The sequence below is a fragment of the Microtus pennsylvanicus genome, chromosome 6 (genome assembly GCF_037038515.1).
Source record: "Microtus pennsylvanicus isolate mMicPen1 chromosome 6, mMicPen1.hap1, whole genome shotgun sequence".
In the NCBI taxonomy this organism is placed as follows: domain Eukaryota; kingdom Metazoa; phylum Chordata; class Mammalia; order Rodentia; family Cricetidae; genus Microtus; species Microtus pennsylvanicus.
The window spans coordinates 108,541,256-108,564,592 of NC_134584.1; the positions used below are offsets into that span (position 1 = coordinate 108,541,256).

Consider the following 23,337-nt stretch of genomic DNA (forward strand, 5'->3'; position numbering starts at 1 on the left):
TGTTCTTGCTGGGAGTAATTCCCACTTCTGGCACTGTGGGGCGCTGCCCCTGAATTGATCCAGCTCCTGGTGCTGATAGCACAAGAAAGGGTTGAAGTCCAGGACTGGATGAAGGTTCTTACTGTCCCGTGACTGGCTATGGGAAGCTGAGATCTCATGCATTTGCCTTTAGGTTTTAGAGCTACTAGTGGAATGGTCTTGCCCAAGCAGCTAGCCCTTCCTAAACCCAACAACCAATGGCAAGTCTCCAAGAAGTGTCTTTATTCTGATGTTTATTTGTGAAATCATAGCCTTGCCTTTAGATCCCCAGGTGCTCCAGGCTCTCATTCTGTCAGGGTCATTGCTGTAGTGTGAGGGTGAGAGAATGACCACTCATGGGAAGGCTAGTGGGGCCATATGCTGCTTGCTTGGCCTCCCACCTCTCTCAGTTGAGAAAGGCTGTTCTAAAGCACCCCTCTCATTGCCTCCAGACTCAGTTGCTACTGGGCAGAACTTGGGAGTAGGTCCAGTCCTTGCTTTCTGGTTGTTGAGCAGTGGTGTAGTCTGGGCCCCTGGCTTACCCAAGCCAGATAGCTTTGCATGGCTCTTTGGCTGTAGCTACTTAGAAAATAGGTCCTGATGTCTGGTGGGCCACGTGGCAGCTACAGGCGCAGCCTCTTGATGTCCTCATTGCGGAAGTCTATGCGCAGAGCCAGCACCTGTCGCACTTCAGCAGGGGTGAGGCGCCATGTCAAAGGACCCGAGTTGGCACCCCAGTAATCTAGTATCTCAGTCACCTGTGGGGAAGAATTAACTGGTCAGCAGGGATGAGTCTACTCTGAGGGAAGCTCCTCGGCTTTACTAAGACAAGTCAGGGACACACAGGAGGGTGCCTTGTAGAACTGTGTTACTTGCAAATGAGGGAGTGGCAGGGTTCCAAATTTGGCTATGAACTCTTCCCAGACACTAATCTGGGCTAGGTTGAGGGAGTCACGTACCCGCTCTAGATTGAGGATTGTAGCCATCTGGGAGAGCCGGGCGAACTTGTCTCGGATGGTCCAGGTTGTCACCGTGGTAAGGTAGGCAATGAGTGACCTCAGTTCCTTGTCAAACTGCAGACCGCCTAGCTACCGGAGAATGAACACAAACCTTGTCTCTGTTTAAGGCCTGGCCCTATGATGAAACAACTAGAATCCAGTGGTCCTCAGAACTGGGAGCAAAGGCTGAAGATATGGCTCAGCAGGTAGGGGTGCTTGCCACCAACCCATGATGTGAGTTTGATTCCTAGAACCCACATGGAGAACCAGGATGACTGCAAAGTTGTCCACATGTACACTGTAGCATGTGCTCCCCACGATAGATAGATAGATAGATAGATAGATAGATAGATAGATAGATAGATAGATAAAAAACAAAACTAGCAGGCAAGACCACCTTGCCTCAGAAGCCAGACAGAACTGGGTCTAGCTAAGCAGGTGGTGCTGGTGGCAGAGGGGACATAAATTCTGGGATGGAATAGGGGAGAGCTGTGGGCCCATATTCCTTTGAACTTACCCTATTGAAGGTGGACTTCAGAACCACTTTCTCTAGTTCAACAGCAACAAGGCTGGTCATGAGGCCCGTCAGGCTGTCATAGATGACTGGAGACAGGCTGGCCTGCACAAAGCTTGTATCAGTAGAGTTCATCCAGTCCCTCTGCCTTTATACTGGAGTCTTCCAGTGAGACAGTTACATGAAGAGTCGTCCCCACAGACGACTCAGTGAGCCTTTGGACTCTACAGCAAGAGCAGTAGGCAAAAGGATGCCAGTGAGGGCAGAAGGGGTAATTACCTTGAATTCTGCCATCTGCTGTTCCAGGTTGAGGATGAACTGCTGTACCCAAGGGTCATTGGCCTCATAGTCATTGAATTCTTCCTATGATCAGAAGCAAGTAGGGGTTGCAGAGGGCCTCTATCTAAGAATTACTACTCACTTTCATCCCTCCTCTGCCCTTTTAAGTAGATGAAATAAGTTCTTTCTTCCTGTAGCTTCTGACTATAAAATCAGCCTGAATGAGCATGATATTTTACATCTATAATTTCAGAGACCAAGGCAGGATTGCCTTAAGTTTGATAACAGCCTCAGTTATACAATGAAATGAGACCCTTGCCTGATAAAATAAAAATAAATAAAATCATTTCCTGTTAAAAACACAAACCCAAACAAACAAATCCCCTAACCAAACCCAGAAAAGCAGCTTGAGTCCAAGGCTGAGCAGCAATGCTCCTATATCCAGCTAACAGCTCTCGGCTGCAGCAGTGCTCCATTTACGAGGGAGAGGCTAGGCCAGGAGAATAAAGCTCTTAGATGGTTACACAGTGAGACTCTCAAAACAAAAAATGGCTCCTAGGTCTATGACAGATGACAGATGGGGCAAAATGTGCTGTGCCTCAGTAAAGATGAGTCACTTGAAGACAAGATCCCTTCACATATTTCTCTGAGCCATGCTGACAGCAGGAACAAACTGTTTCCTGGGAGGAATCCAGTCCTTTGATGGAGGTGGAGGTGAGCTGACGTTAGGTCTAGTCTGTTCAGATGATTTACTGCCTTTGATGACTGTTGTGTCAGACTGACCTCCTCAATGTTGTGGGAGACTGAGAGAAAAGTGTTGATCCAAGGTTGCACTTGCGGCTTGACTGCTGAACTGTTGAGCTCCGCCAGCCCTTCCTGCACCAAGACAGGACAGAGACACATCAGACATATGCCCCACCTCTTACCTTTTCTTCTACCCCTCTTATGACTCCTGCAGCTGAGCAGGCGCTTCAAGAATCCTAGTGGAGGTCATGATAAAGTTAGCCATAGAGGCCAGGCAGTGGTGGTACTAGAGAGACAGAGGCAGACTGATGTCTGTGAATTCAAAGCTACCCTGGGCCATTTTAGATTGAATTAGTCTAAAAGAGAAACAGAGCCAAGCAGTGGTGGCTCACACCTTTAATCACAGCACTGGGAAAGTGAAGACAGGAAATGATATGGAGGGGCAGAGAGAGAAATATAAGGCAGGAAGAGTTCAGAATTCAGTCTGAGGACTTGCAGAGACAGGCTACCCCATTTAGTCTGAGGATTTTGTAGAGGTAAGAACTAGTGGCTGGCTGCTCTGCTTCTCTGATCTTTCAGCTTTCACTCCTTAGTATCTGATTCTGGGTTTTATTAAGACCGATTAGAAATTGCACTACAAACTGGGCAGTGGTGGTGCATGCCTTTAATCCCAGCACTTGGAAAGCAGAGGCAGGTGGATCTCTGTGAGTTCAAGGCCAGACTGGTCTACAGAGTGAGTTCCAGGACAGGCTGCAAAGCTACACAGAAAAACCCTGTCTCAAAAAACAAAACAACAAAAAACAAAAAAGAAAAGAAAGAAAGCATGCTCAGTGATTTCACAATGCCTAGTGGCTGTGGTCAAGTGCCTGTGGCTAAGGTCAAGCATCATTGAACCCTGTGGTTCAATTCCTCTGCGCATCTTTCTGAGGGATCTTGTCATTTTGGGATCACCAAGCAGAAATTCTAAAGGACATGAGCTTGTTCATGTGATACAAGCTAAAAAAAAGAACTGTGGGGCCTTTAGTCTCAAGGGGTTTGCATGCCTTCAGTGACTGGCATGTTTCATCCTTGCCCTCTTTCCCACATCCCTGTATCCGTGCGCACAGTGGAGCCTATAGTGAGCCAGCTAACAGTCTTCTCAGAGCATCATGATAGCAGCATGAGGTCTTACCTGTAAGAGGTCTCGAAATTTGTTGGACACCGCAGCTAAGTCAGAAAGGCAGCTGTCAAACTTGGCCTGGGCCTGTTCCCCTCCAATGCCCTGACTGAACAGCTTGGTGCAGTCACTCTAGGGGAAAATAAAGCTTTAGAAATTGACTGTGCCTACGCCATTGGAATGTAAGCAGGGCAGAGAGGGCCATACACAGGTAGCCACCTGTCCTTTACTAGACTTCTCTGAGAAGATTCTGTAATGGTGGCTTTCTGCTTTCACCCCCCCCTTCTTCTATTGTGGGGGTACCAGTGTTGGGGAAGAGACAAGAAACAGAAATGGTAGAAGTTTATACACACACACACACACACACACACATTTAAGGCTAACAGGGCTGGAGAGATGGCCTAGTGGTGTAGAGCAATGGCTGCTCTTCCAGAGGACCTGGGTTCAATTCCTAGCAACCACATGGCAGCTCACATCTGTCTGTAACTCCAGTTCCAGGAGATCAGGCACCCTCACACAGACATACATACAGGCAAAATGTCAATGCACGTAAAAATAAATGAGCCTTAAAAAAAAAAAAGAAAGAAAAAATGCCAGGTGGTAGTATACACAGTTAGGTCCTGGCACTGGAGAGGCAGAGGGAGGCACATCTTTGTGAGTTCAAGGCCAGCCTAGTTTACGAAGTGAGTTCCAGGACAGCCAGGGCTACACAGGGGAACAACAACAACAAAAACACTTAAGGCTAACTTTTCTAAGTTTAAGTTTTGATTCAGTCATGTATTTCCTAAATAACTTAGGCAAACAATTTAGTTGTAAAGCTTCAATTCCCCTCTCTATAAAAGGGAACAGATGCACACCTTTAATTCCAGCACTCACGAGGCAGAGGCAGGAGGATCTTGGTGAATTTCAGGCCAGCCAGGGCTACCAGTGAGATCCTGTCTCAAAAACTTGGGTTCTCTGGAAGAACAGTAAGTGTTCTTAACTGCTCAGGTAGCTTTCTAGCCCCTAACACAGTTTTTAAATACTTTTATGAAGCATGCTCAACTCTATTTCATGAGAGCACTCAACAAACCAGAGCAGGATGGAAATCTGTACCTCACTGTATAGAACAGAGAACTGAGGCTAGAATGGAAGGACTTGGTTATGGTTATCATCCCCAGTAGGTCCATAGAACTCTTACTAAACTGCCAATCACTACTGGAATCCTACAAATGAGGCTCTGTGTCAGCCAATGCTCAGTCACCTGAGGACAGGTGTTCAGTGCCTTTTCTCTACCAAATGTGGCTCTATCTACTAAAAGCTGATAGACAATTTCACTTGTACCTCCAGAGTCTTCTTCAGAGTTGAGATATTTTCACTGCAGACTTCCACATTATTCAGAGTCACCTGGAAGACGATGAGAAAGGAACATTATTTCCTGATCGTTGGGTTTGCAGTCAACTCCGACAATATCCAAAATGGCTGACAGCTACATTTCTTGTGGCTCAGAGAAGTTCCAGCTTGAGTTTAGACCCAGCTAAGGAAAGCCAGCACCACTGTTATTAGGCAGGATAAACAGATCTTGGCCCAGACAGAATGGTGAGCCAGGCTCATGCTTTCTCATGTTCCCAATACCAAAGCAGCAAAACCATACTGACTGCAGAAGTAACACATCTGGCTCCATATTATTTACAGATTACTTAATTCAGACAAAGAGGTATATGTTAAGTCCTGGGCTCAAGATGACCATGTTTGGTAAAGAATGCAAACATATAATGAGTACTTGTGATAGACCAGGCACTGTCCTAGATACTGGGAAAAAAAACCTGAAAAAACAGACAAAATACACCCCCCTACAGCAGGCAGTATACTTCAGTGATAAAATGTGTTGGAAAATAGTATTTTGTTTGTTTGATTGGTTTTTGGTTTTTTGAGGCAGGGTTTCTCTGTGTTGCTTTGGAGCCAGTCCTGGAACTAGCTTTGTAGATCAGACTGGCCTTGAACTCACAGAGATCTGCCCCCTCCTGAGTGCTGGGATTAAAGGTGTGTACCACTACCCATCCAGTATTTTAAGGTGTGTTACTTTGTTTATGCTGTGGAACATTTGTTTAATATGTAAAGATGTGTTGCTTTTGTTTATGCTGCATTTGTTTAACTCTGTGAAGCTGTGATTCTTTGCCTGTCTAAAACACCTGATGGTCTAAGAAAGCACTGAACAGCCAATAGCGAGGCAGGAGCAAGGATAGGTGGGGCTGGCAGGCAGAAAGTATAAATAGGAAGAGAAATAAATAAATAAGTTAGATATAAGGCAAACTGAGGCTGAGCATTCCTAACTAGGAATAAGCTTCCATGTGTGATTTATTTGGGAGCTGGGTGGGCCCCCCAAAAGAGCCAAAGAGTAAAACAACCAACAGTAAGACTGTGCTTAGCAAGGACAAAACCCTGGACTGAATTCCTAGCACCCAGCCCTGATTCAGCCTCCCAACCCGATATGTATGTAAATTCAGATAGTGATAAACACTATGATAAAAATAAAACAGGGATGGAGGCAGAAATTCAAGATGGAAAGCCCTCAACACGAGAGCTGGGATTAGAACACATGAATCCCTAGTATGGGCTAAGGACTCCTTCTTTTCCTGATTTACCTGTTCCTGAGATGAGGTGTAGAAAGAGCAACCACACACACACACACACACACACACACACACACACACACACACACACACACACACACACAGGCAAAACACTCATATACATAAACAAAAATAAATAAATAAAAGTTAAAAATAAAATACTCAGCAAATGCTCTTAACTAATAAGCTATTTTACCAGCACTGCCACCCCGATTTTAAGAGGGTCTCATGTAGTCTACCCTGTCCTCAAACTTGCTATGTTGATGAAGCTAGCCTTGAACTCTGGATTCTGCCTCTACTTCCTGAGTTTACAGATGTATGTCACCATGTCCAGCTTCTGGCAGGATGTTTCAGAGCAGGTAAATGCCATAAAAACACAGTTGTGGTCTGGGAATACGGTATAGAGACTATGGGTTGTAGGATTAAAATATTTGGGGGACTCTCATGGCCTCTGGCTGGTCAGTGGGTGGCAAAGGAGGAGGACAGGGCAGGAAGGAGCCATGACTGAGGAATTTACAGGTTTTAGGGTAAAGGAGAATCACAGATGCAGAGGGGTTTGAACTGGAAGTCTGCTGTCTTTGAGTGCTCTTGATGGCACCATGCAGTCAGTATTGGAGAACGACACTGCAGCTTAGGCCCTCCAAACAGGAATGGGTAAGGGAAATGAGGCCATAGCACAGGCCTGCTAACACTGTTTCCAGAGAAACTGTCCTGTTATGACAGCTGAAGGATAAAGGTCACAACCCAGTGTTTCCCAGGCTTTTAAGGGCACCAAGAATAACGGTCAAGAGAAAATGAAATTGGGTTCAAATGGTATTGACTTTCAGAGTTTCCCTTGAACTAACAATCTTTGTAAACATGGATTCACTGGGTTTATCCCTGCTTAAGGCAAATGGGATGTCAGGAGAGTTGGGGAATTCATTTTGACAGCCAAATGAATCAAAGTGTCATACAAAATAGGCTTTGTGGGGGGAGAAATGGTTCAGCCGTTAACAGCTAAGTTCACAAAGAAAACGTCAAGACAGGCTTTGTGGTGGAAGTAATGAGATTTTAAGTGTTTGGAACTGGGAAAACCAGAAGTCTGTCACCAAGCATTTAGCACCACCTTTCTTTTTGCCTTATTACGTGGGTCTTCTAACAATGAAACTGTCTAAATGGGAAATGTTCACTGAGCAGTGAAGCGGAGTGAAGGCGCTAGCTGGCTAGCCCTGGGGACAGAAGTCAAGTGGTGGGGAAGTATTAGAAAGGTAGACGGGGGCTGGAGAGATGGCTCAGAGGTTAAGAGCATTGCCTGCTCTTCCAAAGGTCTTGAGTTCAATTCCCAGCAACCACATGGTGCCTCACAGCCATCTGTAATGAGGTCTGGTGCCCTCTTGTGGCCTGCAGACATACACACAGACAGAATATTGTATACATAATAAGTAAATAAAATTAAAAAAAAAAAAAGGTAGACGGGTGAGGTTTAGGAGGCCTGAAACAAAAGATCAACTAGGCTTGAGGCCTGTGCCAGTAATCCAGCGGTTCAAAGGCTGGGGAAGGACAGGTGTACATTCAAGGTCACCTGGGCTACAGAACAACTAGGCAGGCCTGAGTAAGTTGGTGAGACTTTTTTATTTTTGAGACAGGGTTTCTCTGTGTAACAGCTCTGGCTATTCTGGAACTCACTTCATAGGCCAGGCTGGGATTAAAGGCATGTGCTGCCACCGCCCAAGTTGGTGAGACTTTGGCTCAAAACAAGCATTGGGAGACATATTTTAGTGGTCAGTGTGCTTGCCTGGCTTGTGTGAAGTCTTAGGTTTGATTTCACACAAGAAGACACTGAAGAAACAAAAACAAGCAAACAAAAACCAAATAAAATAAAGATGCCTGCTCAAAGACATGTATCTTTGGTGTGGTAGGTCCCAAGAAGCCAGTGAATGCTTCTGAGCCTGGAAATGAAAAAATTAATTAAAGGCATGCGCCACCACCGCCCGGCTCTTAGAGCTCTCTTTGTTAACTAAAAATTATTATTATTTGCTAGGCAGTGGTAGCGCATGCCTTTTTAATCGGGAGGCAGAGGCAGGTGGGGATCTCTGTGAGTTCAAGGCCAGCCTGATCTACAAGAGCTAGTTCCAGAAGAGGCACCAAAACTACACAGAGAAACCCTATCTCGAAAAACAAAAACAAAATTATTTGTTTGTGTGAGTATGATGTGTGCACGGTGCGGTGCATGTGGCACAGCATAAGTATTGCGGTTAGAGGACAACCATGGAAGCTTCCCTCCCTCCACCTCTACATGGGTCCCAAGGATTCTTGCTTGTTTGAGATAGGGTTTCACTATGTAGCTGTGCCTGGCCTAGAATCTCTGTGTAGACCAAGCTGGCCTTGAGCTTACAGTACCGGTATGATATTAAAGGTCGGCGCCACTGTGCTCCTTTAATCCCAGAGTTTGGGAAGCAGAGACAGGCAAATCTCTGTGAGCTTGAGGCCAGCCTGGTCTACAGAGCTAGTTCCAGGATGGCCAAGGCTATACAGAGAAACCCTGTCTTGAAAAACTGAAGATAGTTTCATGTATACCAGGTTGACTTTGAACTTTCTCAATAAATAGGGCTGTCTTTCAACTCATTCTCCTGCCTCCACCTTCCAGGTGCTGGGATTATAAATGTACACTACCAGCCTAGGTTGATCCTCCTTTTGGAGAACACCCGTGATATCCTGAGTGCTGGGATTAAAGGTGTGAACCACCACTACAGTTATCTCAAGGGAAAATTTTTCAATGTCAGAAAAAGGACAAGGCATCTTAAATCACCATGTTGGATCTGTCTGGTAACTAGTTAGTGTGATTTACCTATGCAGGGTAAGGTAGCAAGTTTTAGGCAATGTCTCTGAGACCAAGAACATGAATCTGATAGAAGCGGAGCACTAAGAACTGCATGGACACATTTTTTTTGCATACAATCTATCTGTGTACTGTTGACTAAAAGTTCAGCTTTGGAAGTTTCCTTCAGCCTCTAGGCCTCAGGCACCAAACTCAAGTCTAGCGATATGGAAAACAGGACACAAAGGACCTATAACAGTGCTATTCCCATTCATGTCAAGTCAGCATGTGCCAGAGAGACCTGATTATGAACCTCACATTCTTTTTGTGTTCTTCAGTATGTTACAAACTGGCTGCTACCCTGTACAGACACTTTCATCCTTTCGGGCTTCTCTGTCCCTGTTACCATACGATGGGAAGACTCACGACTTCATCACATCTCTCGCTTATGTGGCTAAATGCCTTCTGTCCTCCTCGAAACATCTTGATAGTAGTCCAGGATAACCCTGAATTCATTATCTACCTTTCTCAGCTTCCCAAGTGCTGAGATTACATGCATGTTCCAAAAAGGAAGTTACTAGAAAAGCAGCATTGGGAGGCATAAAGGACTGGTATCCAAGACTGTGGCTTCTCAGAAAAGCATATAGAAGCCTGACATAGACGTTAGAGTTGGTTTTGTGGTGGATGCATACACTGTAGAGCCCCTCAACAGCTTGGCAGAGGAGTCTTGGGAAGAACACTGAGGAGAAGTAAGGAACCCAGGCTTTTGGCAAAAAAGAAAAGAAAAGAAAAAATAAACAAACAAAAAACATTATGCCTCAGGTTTGCTCAAAGCAGGTTCCTGGGTAGGAAATGGTTTAAGAACTTAGAGGAACGTTCCTTAAAGCTATTTTCCTTTTCTATTAAGTTCTAGAGGAAAACTCTTCACCCTGAGGCTTTTTATAATCTGGCTAAGAGGTCGCAGTCTAACCTCTCAAGGGAGCTGGGAATGTGGCTCAGTTGGTAGAGAATGCCATGCCTAGTACTGCTAAAATAGGACACACACCTATACTCCCAGCACTCCAAAGGCAGAAGCAGGAAGATTGAAGTCAAAGGTCATCTTTCATTACGTAGCAAGTCTGAGACCAGCCTTGGCTATTAAACCTGTTTCGAAACAATAAAAACCCTTAAAAAAAAACAACCAAAAAACTGATCCAGTTGTGAGCCTGAGGGCCACCTACCAGGAAGGACAGCTTGGCTTCATCAGTGCTCTCAATGCCTTTTGTGTCAAACTTGCCCTGCTGGAGGCTGCTGTGCATGATGTTCACAGCACTTGTCACCCCACGCTGGATGTCTTGAAAGGTGGTGCCTGGGAAGCCCATCCGTAGCTTATTACACAGAACATCCCTGCGGGGCAGAAGAGCATGTGCTGAGTTAGTGTTCAACCTGGCCGACAGGACAGCAAAAACAGAGCACCCAGTACCCGGACTCTGCACCAGCTGCTCTTTTGGGGTGGACCCCACTCTTCTTCAGCAACCACACTGTCTGTGATGGTTCTGACAGGGTCACTGTGGTTCTAGCTAATGTCTGCTTCTTCATCAGGCTTTCAATTATTACCACTGAGCGTCATCAAAGAGGGGACAGTAGAGCTCAGTGAAAAGCAGTGCCACGTTGGAGCTGAAGAAGACACTTTGAGTCAAGTCAATACTGGATTTTCTGTTCTACTTCAGAGGTAAGTGGCCCATGACAAAGGATACAATCTCTCTAAGCCCCAGTCCCACATCTACAAAACTGAAAGCACAGTTCCCATATCAGTTTCTTTACTTTGTGTGAGGGGACACATGCTACAGCAAATTTGTGTAGATGAGGGAGGGAACGACTTGCAAGAGTTGGCTTACCTTCCCCTATGTGGGTGGGCTCTAGAGAGTAAATTTAGGTCATCAGATTTAGCAGCAAGTATCTTTACCTGCTGAGCCATCTCATCTGCCCTACATCAATGTTTCTATACAATTAAATATTGGGGGAGTTGAACTGGGCACGGTGGCACACACTTTTAATCTCAGCACACAGGAGGCAGAGGCAGGTGGGTCTCTGAGTTTGAGGCCAGCACGGACTACAGAGCCAAGTTCCAGAATAGCCTGAAAAAAAAAACCAAAAAACAGTAAGAGGGCGGAGGGCTATCAGTGTAGTCCTTGGCTTGTAGAGATGGAAAATATGTCTTTAAAACTACTGTTTTTATCTAAACCACATGCTTTTCTTTTGGGTCTGAGGGTAATGACACGTTCAACATACTTTAGTTAAGTAAAGTAGTTAGGTACTTAAGACTGATGGACAGTTGCTCCAAGCTACGGATATTATATTAGGAACAGTAGCTTCAAAGTTTTTGTTTCTTTGTTTTTTCGAGGCAGAGTTTCTCTGAGTCCTGGCTATCCTGGAACTTGTTCTGTAGACCAGGCTGGCCTCAAACTCAGAGTTCCACCTGCCTCTGCCTCCCAAGTGCTGGGATTAAAGGCGTGTGCCATCATGTCCAGCTAACTTAATCTTGTTTGGGACTGAATTTGACCCAAAAAGAAACAGGTCTGACTGAGGAATCAAGATACACCTAGAATTTTTAATGCCTCAAAAGCAGAAAGGGAGTCAACAGTACCTGAAGTCAGCTTCCAGCTCTCTGGTGGCAAGGTTGATCATGGCACAGAGACAGTCGATGTTAGAGCTGGACAGTGCTCGCCCAATGCACTTTTTAACAATGTAGAAGACATCATCCACCATGCTGGATGTCAGCTGACCCTTTTCATAGGTATCCAGAGCCACAGCCTAACAAAAGGCAAAGCCCTCAGTGAGTATCCCAGTTCTGAATGTTCTAGATAGTTCTGTTTATACCAGCCCAGCTTCTGCACCCTTTTCTATACCTTAACAAAACAACATAAAACCACCTTACTTCCTAATGATCACTACATTAGAAAACTGAGTATTTGGGGCCTCTGCCTTGGTGATATCCAATATCTGGGATGTCAGTATACCTGCAGGGAGGCAGGGAACAGGCTCTATAGGGGGCTGAGCTGTTCTCTTGTAACATTTGGGAAAGACCCAGCTGGACATGAAGAGTATGACAACTCCGGAGATGTCCTTTTACACACAGCAGTGCTACCCAGTATGCATTGGAAAGTACTCTCAAAGCAGGACCAAGAAATATTACAGATCTCAGCCATTTCATTCAGCCTGGCTTCTTGGACAGGAAGCTCCACTTGCAAGAGATGTATCCTAGTGTCCTACCTTATTGACAGTCTCCCTCATGAAGTACTCCTCCATGGTAATATAGAAGCCAATTAGCTCCTGCATGGTACAGCTCAATAGGCAGTTATTGAGGAGTTTGTCCAGGCACTTCTGGTGCTCTAGGGGACAGCCAAGAAAGGAATATTCACTTTTCCCCCCAAGGGAAACAGCAATGTTTTTCATTTTTCAAGTTCTCTTCTGGTTTTTGTTCCAAACAGGTTCGTATTTTCCATGAATAAAGTCACTTCTCTCAGAGTAAACAATTTTGTACAAATAATTTAATTCCTTTTCAACAGTTCTCCAAGATTGCACAGAAGACAAAAGATGCACGCTTCTGGGCAAAGACCAATATATATTAGATATATAGCACATTCTCCTCTATATCAGCACTGTCTAGCTGTTCAGTAGGTGTATCTGTGATGGTAGAAATTTTAAAATATATTTATTGTTACTGTGTTTGTTGTGTGTGAATAATGTGTGAGAGTGTGGCCCATGCATGCCATAGTGCTCTTGTGGAGGTCAGAGGACAACTTTTAGGGAGACAGTTCTTTCTTTCTACCATAGGTTCTAGGGACTGAACTCAGGTCATGAGGCTTGTATAGCAAGCACTCTCACGGTCTGAGCCATTTTGCCAGCCCAGGACATGGTGTTTTTGTTTTTTGAGACAGGGTTTCTCTGTGTAGTAGATCTAGTTGTCCTGGAACTAATTCTTGGAAACCAGGCTGGCTTTGAACTCACAGAGATCCACCTGTCTCTGCCTCTCTGCTGGGACTAAAGGGGTGTGCCACCACCACCAGGCAGGACATGTTTTATAATTATGTTGTCCCATATAGTAGTCAAAAGCTATGGCATGGCTGGGGACATGGCCCAGTGGGTAAAGAGCTTGCCGTACAAGCATAGAGCCAGAATTCAGATAATCCATGTTAAAATCAGGGGAAAGCATCATACATGATGGCACATACATTCAATTCCAGCACTCGGGAGGTCAAAAGTAGGGAGATCTCTGTAAATTCCAGGCTCACCTGGTCTACATAGTGAGTTCTAGCCCAATTAGGGTTACATAGTGAGACCAGTCTCAAACCAAAACCAAAACCAAGTCAGGGAGTTGGCAGCCAGCTTGTAATCCCATCCTGGGAGACAGAAATCCATAGAGTAAACTGGCTAGCCAAAGCAGGGCTCAGCAAGAGACACTACTTTAATACGTAAGGTAGAGAGCAACTGAAGATACTCAATATGAACTTTGGGCCTTCACACACATGCATGTGCACCCTCTACATGCATTCATAGACATGTGAACATACATACATGTGGAAAGAAAGTCAAGCTAGGACACCCCATCCTCATACCCCTTTAATGTAATCTTGCTATATAACCTTAGGTAGACTCAAACTTGTGGTGGTACTTGTGTCTTAGCCAAGTGTTTGAGGGCTGGGTTAATCCAAAGCTTTCTCTGAGGCTCTAAAGTGTGGAGAAGGAACATAGCTCATTCTCTAAAACTGGCAACATGCTTAGCAGAGCCAGTAATAGCCTGAAGCCAGGGCCTTGGGAGATATCTCCTGAGGCCCTGATGTTTGAAGCCTGGAATATGGTTGGTAGAGCCGGTAACAGACTAGGGCCTGGGCCTTGGGGGAGCTGTGGCTTTGGATCCTGAGAACTCAACTCTTCCTATTTTACCGGGCTATAGCTATCAGTTCTAAGGCCGCTGTGTGCTTGGTCTGTAATGTCCTTGAGATACTCCTATGTTCCCTCCCCTAGTGCAACACTTTTTGATTAGCTTTCCGCTGACTTTCTCCCATTCTCTCCTGGAATAGTACAAAAGACACGGTACTTCTTAATAAATTTGCTTAGCATAAGATTATTTTATGCAAGGTCTCCCACCTGTTCTATCTTCTTTATCTCCAATCCCCTGGATCTTCTCAGGACTCTGTCACTAAAGAATGACTTGCTGGTCCAGGTCAGCCAAATACTAGCATTACCAGGATGTGCCACTATGCCCAGGTTTATGGCCACTCTTGAGACTTCAAATGTGGCTAAGAACTGAGATTTAAATTTTAAATTTATTTTGAATTTTAATTTGAACTTTACAATTTTAACTTATTTTTTTTTTTAGACAAGGTTTCCCTGTGTAGACCTGGATGTCCTGGAACTCTTTTGTAGACCAAGCTGGCTTCAAACTTAGAGAGTCACTTGCCTTTGCCTCCAAGTGTTGGGATTAAAGGTGTACACCAACATGCCTGACTTAAATTTTAATTTCAGGGGCTGGAGAGATGGCACAGCAGTTAAGAGCCCTTGACTGTTCTTCCAGAGGTCCTGAGTTCAATTTGCAGTAACCACATGGTGGCTCACAAATATCTGTAATGGGATCTGATTCCATCTTCTGGTTTGCATGAAGAAAGAGCACTCATACACATAAAATACATGAATAAATACATCTTTAAAATAGGATTAGGTAAACTTTTATAGTTACTCACATGCACCTGGAGACTGCTATGCTGTACAACATAGATCTGAATAGTGATGGTTGTTATTGACATTGATAAGTACCTGACTCCAAATAAATACATAATTCCCTTTAAAGAGATTAAATAACACCCCTGCCATGTTTTATTGGCATAAGTCACAAAGAATGTCAGATACTACATGAGTCTCCAGGGTTGCCAGTAGGGGACCTGCAGATACTCAACAGGAATTCACTACTTTTTTCTTCTGAGCAGGGTTTCCATTACGAGGATCAGGTTTCACTGTGGGCTCAAGGAACTCTCCTACCTCAGCATTATGAGTAGCTAGGTCTACAGAGGTATGGATCACTATACCTGGCACATACACACACAGGCCTGTAGTAAATCTACTGGGAAGTTGGGGTAAGATGGTTTCTTGAGATCAGCCTGGGTAACATGAGATACACTTCAAATCAACAATATTAAGATACCCGGGAGACAGAGACAGGTGGATCTCTGTGAGTTCGAGGCCAGCCTGGTTTACAAAGTGTGTTCCAGGACAGGCTCCAAAGTTACAGAGAAACCTTGCCTCAAAAAACCAAAAAATAAACAAACAAACCCAAAAATCACAAAACAAGAAAACCAGCCAGGTGGTGGTGGTGCACACCTTTAATTATAGCACTTGGGAGGCAGAGGCAGGCAGATCTTTGAGAGTTCAAGGCTAGCCTTATCTATAGAGCTAGTTCTAGGATAGCCAAGGCTACACAAAGAAACCGCCTCAAAAAACCAAAAAAAAAAAAAAAACAAAACCCAAAACAAAACAAAACTCAAGAAAAGTTTATATGCAAATGAAACTGGACAGTGAACCATCTTTTTTAAAATTTTTATTTATTGGACCAGAAATGGTCTTTAAAATTTTTTTGTTTTATTTTATGTGTTTAAGTGTTTACCTACATGTGTGTCTGCGTACAATGTATATGCCTGGTGCTCACAGACACCAGAAAAGGGTGCTGGATCCCCTGGAACTAGAGTTGAAGGCAGTTGTGAGCTTCCATGTGGGTGCTGGGAACTGAACCCGTGTTCTCTGGAAGAGCAACCATTGCTCTTAACCACTGAGCAATCTTTCCAGCACCCCTTGTTTTTTTCAGTGCCATCTTTCTCTTCAAAAATTATGAGTGGTAGAACTGGAAGACTGGGATAGGGTGGAAAACTTTCTCTATTATGTAGATCCTCCCACCCCTCTTTTGAGACAGGGCCTCAAACTCAAATATCTGCCTGCCTCTGCCTCCAAAGTACTTGCCTCTGCCTCCAAAGTACTGTGATTAAAGGTGTGCACCACGCCCAGCTTATTTTTTCTTTGTGAAAGGTTTGCTGTATAACTCAGTGCTAGAACTAGAGGCATGTACTTCCACATTCTGTTTGTCCTATATAAGCTTACTGAGGTGTAACTTCTAATCCACAGAATTCACCATTGTATGTGCACATTCCGATGATCTTTACCAACTTATGATATTTGTACAATAGCTACAATCCAGTTTCAGAACGTTTGTCATTTCTAAAGTTCACGAGTGTAAACAGCTCTTCTGCACTAATTAGACATTTACATGCACACTTTTATTAAGTCTAACTATAAACGAGACCCGGTACACAGAAAAGTGTAAGAAATGAATGGACAGGGCTGGAGAGATGGCTCAGAGGTTAAGAGCATTGCCTGCTCTTCCAAAGGTCCTGAGTTCAATTCCGAGCAACCACAAGATGGCTCACAACCATCTGTAATGGGGTCTGGTGCCCTCTTGTGGCCTGCAGGCATACACACAGACAGAATATTGTATACATAATAAATAAATAAATATTAAAAAAAAAAAAAAGAAATGAATGGACATTGGTTTTCCTTGCCTTTAGATAAAGTGTTTAGAAGCCTCAAAATTCCAGTCTAATTCTAAGATGTGGCACACTGAACATTTCCTCTAAAGGTCATTTTGTCCAGAAACTCAGTGTTTTCTTATTAGGAGCTCTGTGGCTTGGCTGTGACAAGACAGTGCCAACAGCTTATGCCAGTCCTCCCACCCAATGTGAAAAATATTTTTTACCTTGCTTTACATCTTCTGAAGCTGTGGAGTCCCCCACCTCAAAATCTGCGCTGATCCTCTTCCTGAGGAAGCGTAAGTACAGCTCACTTCGGGCATTCATCAGAGTGACCTCAGTCAGGATGGGGTCCAGCTCCCTAAGATAAAGAACACATGGAATAAGAATGCTTTATTCCTCTAAATTGAAGGCTACAAGGTAAACACAGGCTCCCTCCTCCTAACCCAGGTACATAAGGATAGTTCTGCTTGGTGGCTGCATTGCCTTATTTGTCATAGAGACATTTTCTTTTTCTTGCTTTATCAGGGTCTCTCTATAAAGCTCTGGTTGTTCTGGAACTCTGTAGAACAGGCTGCCTCAAACTCACAGAGATCTGCCTGCTTCTGCCTCCTGAGTGCTGGGATTAAAGGTGTGTGCTACTACACCCAGTTTCAACCATATTTTTCACTGGCCAGTACCTGAATCATTTACCTCCAATATAAAAATTACCTATGCTTCTGTAAAAGAAAATATTCTTCCCTAATCTTAATTGAACCATGAGATTTTAAGAAACACCATTAAACCATCTATCTCAGTGAACAGCCAAAACAATCCTGAGAAAATGAAATTTGAGGACTTGAACTTCCTGAATTCACTGGCTAAGAGTGCTTGCTTTACAAAATGAGGACCTAAGTTGGAATCCCCTGCACCCATGTTTTTTTTAAAAAAAAAAAAAAAGAAAAAGAAAGAAAGAAAAGAAAAGAAGCCAGGGGCTGGACATATGGCTCAGTGGTTAAGAGCACTGATTGCTCTTCCAGAGGACCTGGGTTCAATTCCCAGCATCCATATGGCAGCTCACACCTGTCTGAAAATGCAGTTCCATAAGATCTGACACCTTCACACCAATGCACATAAAATAACGCTAATAAGTCTTTAAAAAAATTAAGAAAAAAAAAAGAAAGAAAAAGAAAAGAAGCCAGGCCAACCAGCCTACCTGAAACAGCAAGCTTCAAGTCCGGTGATAGACTTGGTCTTAAGTAAGTGAGGTGGACAAGAGAAGAGGAGGAGAGTGACAGAATAGGTACCCAAAGTCTCCCCTGACCTGGGGACTCACACATATAAATAAACACACAACATGCACTTGAGCGCATGTATACACATGTACAAACACTCCCCCCAAAGCTAGTGAAGACTACGCATTGCTAGTGTAAAGATACATGTATAAATGGAATCAAATTGAGAGTCTAGGTAGTCAACTGATTTTGTTTGTTTTTTTAAAACAGGATCTCTTTATGTAGCCTTGGCTGGCCATAGACCAGGCTGGTCTCAAACTGATAGAGATCCTCCTGCCTCTGCTTCATGAGTGATCTTAATTGAGACTATTAGGACAATTGAATGGAGGGATGAATGACCCATTCAAATGAATTGTGCTAGGACCACTGATATCCACAAGAACAAGAAGATGAACCTGATCTCACTATAAATACAAACTCCCTTCACACACTGAAAAGAACTGGACAAAACACAAATCTGGTCATATAGTTTGCACAGTCCTCCATTACTGATACATGACCTGGGCCTGACTCTCTAATGACCCCCTAATGATCATCTTATTTCAGGCTCTCTCCAGTATTTTGCACATACTTTCCTTATGCTATCTGGGACACTCTTTCTTATACTCAGACTCATTCTTCCAGTCTCAGGCTTACGGCCATCTCCTCAGAAAGAATTTTTGAAACTTGACCACATTTGGTTATATCTCATTACATGCTCTCTGTACTTTATACTTCATATACCCCAGTGGTTAACAGCATGTATTCTAGAACTAAACTGCTTGGATTCTATTTCTGGCTCTGCCATTTTCTAACTTTATTATCTTGGTCAAGTCATTTGGCATCTTTAGGCTTTAGTCTGTTCATTTGAAAAGAGTTGTAAATTAAATCAGTGATTTACTACTGATTTTTGCTTCTCCCAAGGGACTACAGTGGATAGAGACAAGGATGCTCCTATTCATCTCAGAGTTTATAGGACAGTTCCTAAAAAATAACACAGAAACTACCCAGCCAAAAAGCGAGTAGTGTGGAGGTTGACACACCTTGAAGTAAGTGGTATATTTGTTAGGTACTGTCTAGCATACTATGAATGTTATATACATGTTAGTTATCATTATTATTCATTATTAATATTTGTTAAGTATTGCCCAGCATACAATGACCATTATATACACATTAGCTATCATTATTATGCTGGTTAGGTTGTTTGCTTGTTTTGGTTTTTCAACAAGATTTCTCTGTGTAGTCCTGGCTGTCCTGGAACTCACTCTATTGACCAGGCTACCTGCCTCTGCTTCTTGAGTGCTGGGATTAAAGTGTGTGCCACCACTGTGCAGCTGCTGGTTAGTTTTTTTTTTTTAAGTCAATTTAACATAAGCTATGGTATTCTGGGAAGACCCTCAAATGAGAAAATGCTTTCATAGGATTGTACTACAGGCAAGTCTGTGAGGCATTTTCTTAGTTAATGACTAGTGTGAAAGGGCCCAGAACGTGGTGCTAGCCCTGGGAGGTGGTCCTGGGATGTACAACAAAGAAAACTTTGCAAGCCATGAAGGACATGTCAGTAAGTAGCACTCCACTCCATAGTCTCTGCTATCAGTTCCTGCCTGCTTGAGTTTTTGTGTCAGCTTCCCTTAATGATGGACTGTGATTAGAACATGTAAGTCAAACAACTTCCCCACCCCAACTTGCTTTTGGTTATTGGTGTTGATCACAGAAACAGAAAGCAAACTAGAACAATTACCATCAATTTGATAGATTATAAGTGCCATAAGAAAAGAATTATATTTGGTTTTGGTCACTTTGCTAGCCTAGGAACCAGTATCTGGTATATAATATGTACACAGTAAAAATTTTTTTATTTAATTTTTAAAACTAAAACGTTTAAAAAGTTTTTTTCTATTAAAAAAAAAACAAGTTTTTTCTATGTTATGTGTATAGGTGTTTTGCCCACAAGATTTACGTCTACTCAACAAGAGCATGCAGTGCCTGCAGAGGGCAGAGAGGGTGCTGGAACCCCTGGAACTGGAGTTACAGATAGCAGTAAGCTGCCATATGGAAGAATAGCTAATGATCTTCACTGCTGAGACATCTCTCCAGCCCCTTAATTAAAAAAATTAATTATGTGTGGATGTGGATGTCTGTATCTGGGTAGGTGTAGATGCCCACAGATTTCAAAGATGTTGGATTTCTTGAAGCTGGAATTACAGGTGATTGTTGAGACACTGATTTGGGTGCTGGAAACCAAACTTAACCATTGAGCCATCTCTCCAGTCCCTAATTTTGTTTTGAAATAGGGTCTCACTAGTATAGGCTAGCCTTGAATTCACTATGTAGCTGTAGCTGACTATGACCTTGAACTTCTGATCCTCCTGTGTCTACCTTCTGGGGTGCTAGGCATGAACTATCATTTTATTTTTTATGTGGTGTTGGGCTTTGTGCATACTAGGTAAACACTCTTACCAATGGAAATATCCTCAGCCACTGATCTGTTATTCTTTATCAACTACATGTGTTATATATATATATTTTTGTATGGTATCTTCCATTAGGAAAAATTGATAAGAGTTGGAAATTGGTGGTTCATGTCTGTAATCTCAGCATTTGGAAGACGGAGGCAGGTAGATTGCTATGAATCTGGGCTCTTCAAGGGGACCTAAGTTCAATCCCGTGTACCTACATGGCAGCTCTCAACTGTAACTCCGGTTCCAGAGGATCCGACACCCTCACACAGACACACATGCAGATGAAACACCAATGCACATAAAATAAAAATAAACCATTTTTAAAAAAGTGAATAAAATCACTGTGGGCATGGTGACACAGGTCTTTAATCCTGGTACATGGGAGGCAGAGGCAAGTGGATCTCTGTGAGTTCAAGGTTATCCTGGTTTACATAGAGAGTTCCAGGAGAGCACAGAGAAACCTTGTTTCAAAAAACAAAACAAAATAATAAAATAAAATAAAAACTAAAAACCACATTTTAACGAAGTCTCTAAACTAGATGTAAAGAGTAATTGAAACTCATAGGCTGAAGGATTATTACCTTGGTTCAATTTTTTCTGTTGCAGAATTTCTCATCAAGTTACTCTGGACAAGCCGGAACTGCAAAACACCACAAAATCAATCAGAACAGTATTCCTGCCTCCCAATGGCCATTCTCGCCTATGAGGCTAAGTTTCAGGTTGCTAACTAGGTTTACTTTTCTTTCAAGCTAGGGACGGACTTTCTGGCCAAAGATTGCCTTTGGTTTAGGCACTACTTAATTTTTTTCTCTAGACGGGGTTTCTCTGTGTACCCCTGGCTGTCCTGGAACTCACTCTGTAGACCAGGCTGGCCTTGAACTCAGAGATCCGCTTGCCTCTGCCTCCTGAGTGCTGGGATTAAAGGACAGAATCAGCACCACCTGGCCAATTAATTTTTTTTACAGGGTTTCTCTGTAGCATTGGAGTCTGTCCTGGAACTAGCTCTTGTAGACCAGGCTGGCTTCAAACTCACCAAGATCTGCCTGCTTCTGCCTCCCAAGTGCTGGGATTAAAGGCATAAACCACTACTGCCCAACTAATTTTTATTTATTTTTATTTTATGCATGGATATTTTGCCTACAATGTATGTTTAGTGTGCGTGAAGGTCAACGAGGGCTTCAAATCTTCTGGAACTGAAGTCACAGATGATTGTTAGCCACGATGGAAGTGCTGGAATCAAACTCAGGTTCTTTAGAAAAACAGCAAATGCTCTTAACCACTCTGGCCCTTGTAATTACATTTAAAAGTAACACCAGGGGCTGGTGAGATGGTTTAGTGGTCAAGAGCACTTGCTGCTCTTGGTGAGGATTGGAATTTGGTTCCCAGAACCCATGTGGTGGTTAACGACCATCTGTAACTTCAGTTCCAAGGGATCTGGTTCCTTTTTCTGGCCTCCATGAGCACTAGGCATTCACATGCTGCACATATGTGAACATGGTCAAAACATTCATACAGAGAAAATAAAAACTCCAGTAAGTCTTAACTCAGGCTGGCCTGGATCTCCTTATGTAGTCTAGGCTGGCCTCAAGATAATGGTGATCCTGCTGCTTCAGCCTCCCAACTGCTGGGATTACAGCCAGGTACCACCAAGTCCAGCTGGCCATTCCTATTTCTATATGCTACTTTTATTTCCTGTGCTTATAAACATGGAAAATAGTTATGGAAAAGGAAGCCATAAGGAAAAAAAGGTAAAATTTAGAACAAATTATTAATATTTGACATTCAACAGTATCCTAGGAGAAAAATCCTCTTTGCATCACTAGAGGGCACTATCGTATATTCAATGGCCAAGAATTTGACCTTGTTTCTGTTAAGGTAGTAATAGGCAAGGTGCAGAACAATATACATTCAGCATCTTTCCTTCTCCTTCTAGTTTACTGACTGCGCTGCCCTGACTAAAGCTGCTTTCAACCTGAAGGTGGTTTCCTCTGCTCACCTGCTGGTGGTAATCCCTCTGCTTGACGAACTTGTTCACCACCGTCTCCACCTGTTTGTCACATTCTACTTGAAGATGCTTGATCAAGGTATAGAGTCTGCCAGGTCCATAGTAAGTTTCCACTATGGGTTGGTGGGTTTCCACAATTCGGGCAATCCCTAGAAGGAAGTGAGAGTTGGACTCCACATGCTTTTTCCATAAAATAAATTCCTTTCCCCATCAAAGATTAACTTAGGTCTAACTCAATCCCTCTCAGCTACCTTACTATTTGAAATGGATAGTTCTAGTTGTTGCTTGATGTTGTTAAGAAAATTTATGAAATAGAAATGGTGACTGGTATATGAGCAGGCACTTGAAAAGTCACAGTAAAGCTGTTTTCTCTAGCAGGGTCTTTAGAATAGATCATCTTCCTTGTAGTAATTTATTTTAGGTTAAATTTAGTTTTTTTTTTTAAGTTTAGGTCTTGAGGGTTAGGGATGTTAAACATTCTGGAGACGCCAATCTTGCTAATCAGATACTAATCTGGAAACTGGTCAACTCCAGAAAACTATAGGATTGAACCAAACACACCTGAGTAGAGGGAAATGCAAGGCAAGGATGCAGATGTTGGGAAAAAGCGTCTTTGGTCTCCCTATAGTAGAGAGAGGCTCACCCTCAAACAGGAGAGTGAGAGTGTCTGCAAAGATGACAGCAGCTCTTCGGTCACTCATGTCTGACCCCAGCACCAACAGCAGGTTCTCCTCAGCCTTGCTGGCCACCTGAAAGCAGAAAGAAACAGACACGTATTTCTCAGACCAAAGGCTTCTTGTCAGCTTTTCTTCCACCATGTTCCCTTGGTGGTTAGAAGTGGGAGGCAGCATTGAGGAACCTCTTTGTGGGTGCTCAAGCAGGACAAGGAACCTGAGAATGTGATTATATTTATTTACTGATTGACTGACCGACTGATTGGAGG

At 43.4% G+C, this 23,337-nt stretch overlaps 1 protein-coding gene across 2 annotated transcripts in view; it reads right to left on the reverse strand.

Moving 5' to 3' along the window:
* Positions 1-255: 255 nt before the first annotated feature.
* The window catches only part of Cog4 (component of oligomeric golgi complex 4), a 34,547-nt gene continuing 11,465 nt past the window's right edge, over positions 256-23,337 (reverse strand). For both annotated transcript variants that reach the window (XM_075977326.1, XM_075977324.1), the window contains exons 6-19: positions 23,038-23,143; positions 22,386-22,543; positions 20,971-21,029; positions 16,899-17,032; positions 12,371-12,489; positions 11,745-11,911; positions 10,339-10,504; positions 5,033-5,095; positions 3,725-3,841; positions 2,593-2,685; positions 1,810-1,893; positions 1,534-1,635; positions 978-1,106; positions 256-776 (exon numbers count right to left, since the gene is read on the reverse strand). In XM_075977326.1, the coding sequence (XP_075833441.1) occupies positions 642-776; positions 978-1,106; positions 1,534-1,635; positions 1,810-1,893; positions 2,593-2,685; positions 3,725-3,841; positions 5,033-5,095; positions 10,339-10,504; positions 11,745-11,911; positions 12,371-12,489; positions 16,899-17,032; positions 20,971-21,029; positions 22,386-22,543; positions 23,038-23,143 (1,632 nt within the window). In that variant the 3' untranslated portion in view covers positions 256-641. The remainder of the gene's footprint in view (positions 777-977; positions 1,107-1,533; positions 1,636-1,809; positions 1,894-2,592; positions 2,686-3,724; positions 3,842-5,032; positions 5,096-10,338; positions 10,505-11,744; positions 11,912-12,370; positions 12,490-16,898; positions 17,033-20,970; positions 21,030-22,385; positions 22,544-23,037; positions 23,144-23,337) is intronic.